We start from the raw sequence: 3522 nt of genomic DNA, 5'->3' as shown, positions 1-3522 counted from the left end.
ACATCACATGATCGCTACGGAGAGATGGACCAATAAACTTCAGTCCCACAGAATACATTTTTCTCCTAGCTCTCCTGTGTTACAGAAGGAGATCAACATTTAGATTGAAATATACTGTTACTGTGATTCTGTTAGACATCTAAAAACTGGGATATATCAGCATTACAAATTAACAGCTCTTTTAATTATTTAACCAAATAAAAAAACAAAAACTTCAAAACAATGACTTCCATTTGAAACAAATATTCTGATAAATTATAGAAAATATATGTACAGCCTATACAATTTACTGTATACACAAAATTGGACAGCAGAAGGACTTGCAAAGTCTTCAGATCAGCATAAGGAGTTAGCTTAGACACGAGTAAGAAAAGCATGCTGGTCTGAGACACATTGTAAGAGTCAGTGGTAAACATGACCCTGCAGACTCCACACTAGGCATACTGCTCAGATTCATAACAAGTCAGGTGCAAAATAAATACAAACATAACTGGACAAACAAAATAACTTATGATGCTCACTGACAACACCATTGGAAACAAGAGTATAAAAACAAAACTTTACAAATAGTTTTAGACGAAGGAGGTAAATAACTTCATAGTCACTGTTCTATTGCAATGGCAATGAGAGTCTCTTAGAATGACCACAGCACCACGAGGAACTCCGACCGAATTCAAAAGCAACACAAAACAAAAGATGATGGGAGTAGCGTTTGCAACCCTGTCATTACTTTTTTGTCTGCGTGATTTCGCATACTCATGGAGGTTCTCGTCACGTCACGTCACCCTATACGCGCTTAAGCTTCGCGCTACTCCTCCTGGCTCTTCCCATGAATCTTTGATGGGCGTCCTTCAGCTCCTCCCAGGCACTCCCTGGTCCCACTGAAATATTTATTGCTTCTTTATCCTTTAACAAGCATTGCACTTTGAAGTTGAGTCGACTTCCTGACTTTTCCTCTCCTCACCTCACAGCTCATTTCCCTTGCTACACTCACCTCCATCGCTTCGCTTTCCTATTGCTTCGGACTCACCGCAAAAAAGAAAACAGAAACATACGTGCACGCACAAAAGTGAAAATGGATTTTGAACACTCTGTCCAGCAAACTACACGCACTCTCTCTATAACACGCACACCCATTCCATGCCATCTCATTCTCACGATCACATACACGCACATCCATCTATCCATCCATCGCTTTACATCTGTCTGCCCCTTCACCTATCTCTCTCTCTCTCTATCTCTCTCGATCTCTCCCTCTCCCTCTCTCTCTCTCTCTGAGCCTATGCTTTGGACCCCTGGCCTGCCCCTCCCTGCATGCTAAAGTACTCAGTGAATTGGGAGGAGAGGCGGAGGGTGGGTGGCGAGTGGGCTGCGATGCGGGGGGGCACGGGTGGAGGCGGAGGGGTCAGATTGGAGATGAGGTCGGCTGTGGTGGTGATGATCTTCTGCTCGCTGTTCCGCGGCACCTCATGGCTCTTGCGCACCACCGCCTCGTCCACGGCCTTCATCGGGGCCTGCAGATCAGCAGAAGAGAGACCCATTACACATGTGCAATGCATGCATCCGTATCCATGGCTCCCACCCACCATCACTTCTATTGATCGTTCGTTATGGGGAGCATCACAACAGCATGTAGAGCAATAACACATTTTTCTAGGTCTGCAAAAAGACTTTGTTTGGTGGCCATGAAGAAAGCAATTCAGACTTATGAATTTTTTATGTGTTTTGAAAAACAAACATTCACAGCGGCACAGAGCAAAACAGGAGTGTGTGAGAGTCCCAGCCGTTAGCATCGGCGTCCATGTCTCCGTTCCAACCCCCAACCCCTGTCTCACACTCACGGCGTTTATGGAGAAGAGCTCAGTGAAGTTGGGCTGGGAGTCGCCCAGAAAGGTGCTGTTCCCGTAAGCGTGGTGCGGGAAGCTCTCTCCTCCCGTGCCCTTCGGGCTGGACAGTAGGATGCCGATCTGGGACGTCCGCACGTGGTAGGGGAAATTCTTATTGGCAGCAGAGGGCCGTGTGATGGCCTGCAGAGGAATGAAAGTGAAGAAAGAGGTACATACAAGGCCATCACTGTCTTTTCAAAAATGTGTGTGTGTGTGTGTGTGTGTGTGGGGGGGGGGCACCTTGTCCAGTAAGAGCCTATATTGTAACCAGCTTTCTACAAGTCATCCCAGTTTATTATGCTGCTTAGCCCATTTTCAGTGATTGGATAATCTTACTCTTTTTTATATCCACAATAAACTCTACCGCCAGATGACAAAGATGTGTGCTTTCTCCCTTATGCTCACAAGTCCTCTCAACAATGTTTGATGCGGGAAATTGCTAAACATTTCAATAACAACACAGAAGTTCATGTGTAGGCTATGCAGTTAAATTCCATGGGTAAAAGTTTCCCCCTAGTCGTTTAACTGAGATGAGCCGAACTCCTATTTTTTAAATCAAATCCTGGAAAAGGATACAAAAACGGTTTTGAATATTGAATAGGATATATAGTATCGCACCCATCCAATTCACATACAGACCTGCGTAAGGCCAAGTACCCTGCACACTACAGTCAGAGGCTTCTCCATAAGGTGCATGCAGTGTAAGTGTTCCAAACAACAAGGCACACACACACACACACACACACATACAAACAAACACACACAGACACACACACATACAAACAAACACACAAAAGGAACAACAAAACACAAGCACAGTAATCCATACCTCTAATACGCACAGACACACAAACCTAAAAATCTATTCATGAATCGATGAAAGCATACTGCCATTGTGAAGACAAGACAAACAACACAAGGAGGCCTGCAGTGAGAACAGTGCCAAAGAGGCTGTGTGCACGGAGGCTCTGCATTATTAATGAACATTTACTCACCAGGAAGACCATGTGGGCATAGAGGTGGATGCCCAGCTGGATGCCGTTGACGATCTTCTCCCGGGCCCAGCGAGGGATCCCAAAGTTGGCAATCAGCGCCATCACGGGCACAGCAAAAAACCTGAGGCAACACACACACACAAACACACACACACACACAGATGGCCTTGAGACAGCAGCAGACGTGCCAACATGGAGCAGCTACCTGACTTAATGAGAGAGACTCTCTCTGTCTGTCTTTCAGGTGCCAGAGCAAGCACAGCCAAAAGCCTGAGCAAACAGCAGACCTGGGAACATGAATTATAGATTGAACCCGTTGCCTCCACATTAATGAGCTAATTCAGCAGAAGTGCATGTAAAGCAGAGACTGAGCAATATTGCGCCACTAGGTATATCTCGGCTTATTTCGCTATTCTTCACCAACCACTTCACTGCTATTCTGTGCAACACTTCCTCATGACAGAGAAGAGAAATAAGATGGATCAACCTGATGGTGCATTGCACGAGCATGGAAATGCTGAGGTCAGCAGTTCAAAGGGCATGGAGGTCTGGATTCTAAAAGCAACACTTTTAAAATTATGGAAGTGTCCTACGACCACACGAGTGGCACGGCTTCAGAGAAAGAAACAAAAAACACACCC

General features: G+C 45.5%; 1 protein-coding gene across 1 annotated transcript in view; it reads right to left on the bottom strand.

Moving 5' to 3' along the window:
* Positions 1 to 1280: 1280 nt before the first annotated feature.
* Positions 1281 to 3522, bottom strand: part of tmem145 (transmembrane protein 145) — a 22466-nt gene continuing 20224 nt past the window's right edge. Inside the window, exons 14-16 of the mRNA XM_076279616.1 lie at positions 2882 to 3002; positions 1842 to 2027; positions 1281 to 1514 (exon numbers count right to left, since the gene is read on the bottom strand). Coding sequence (XP_076135731.1) covers positions 1281 to 1514; positions 1842 to 2027; positions 2882 to 3002 — 541 coding nt within the window. The remainder of the gene's footprint in view (positions 1515 to 1841; positions 2028 to 2881; positions 3003 to 3522) is intronic.

This window comes from Alosa pseudoharengus, unplaced genomic scaffold, assembly GCF_046254945.1.
Source record: "Alosa pseudoharengus isolate Yale_2024_CS ecotype anadromous, Long Island Sound unplaced genomic scaffold, YU_APseudo_1.1 YU_APseudo_1.1_scf_12, whole genome shotgun sequence".
Classification (NCBI taxonomy): Eukaryota; Metazoa; Chordata; class Actinopteri; order Clupeiformes; family Clupeidae; genus Alosa; species Alosa pseudoharengus.
The sequence above is the reverse complement of the archived record's forward strand: the minus strand, read 5'-3'. Positions and strand labels throughout refer to the sequence as shown.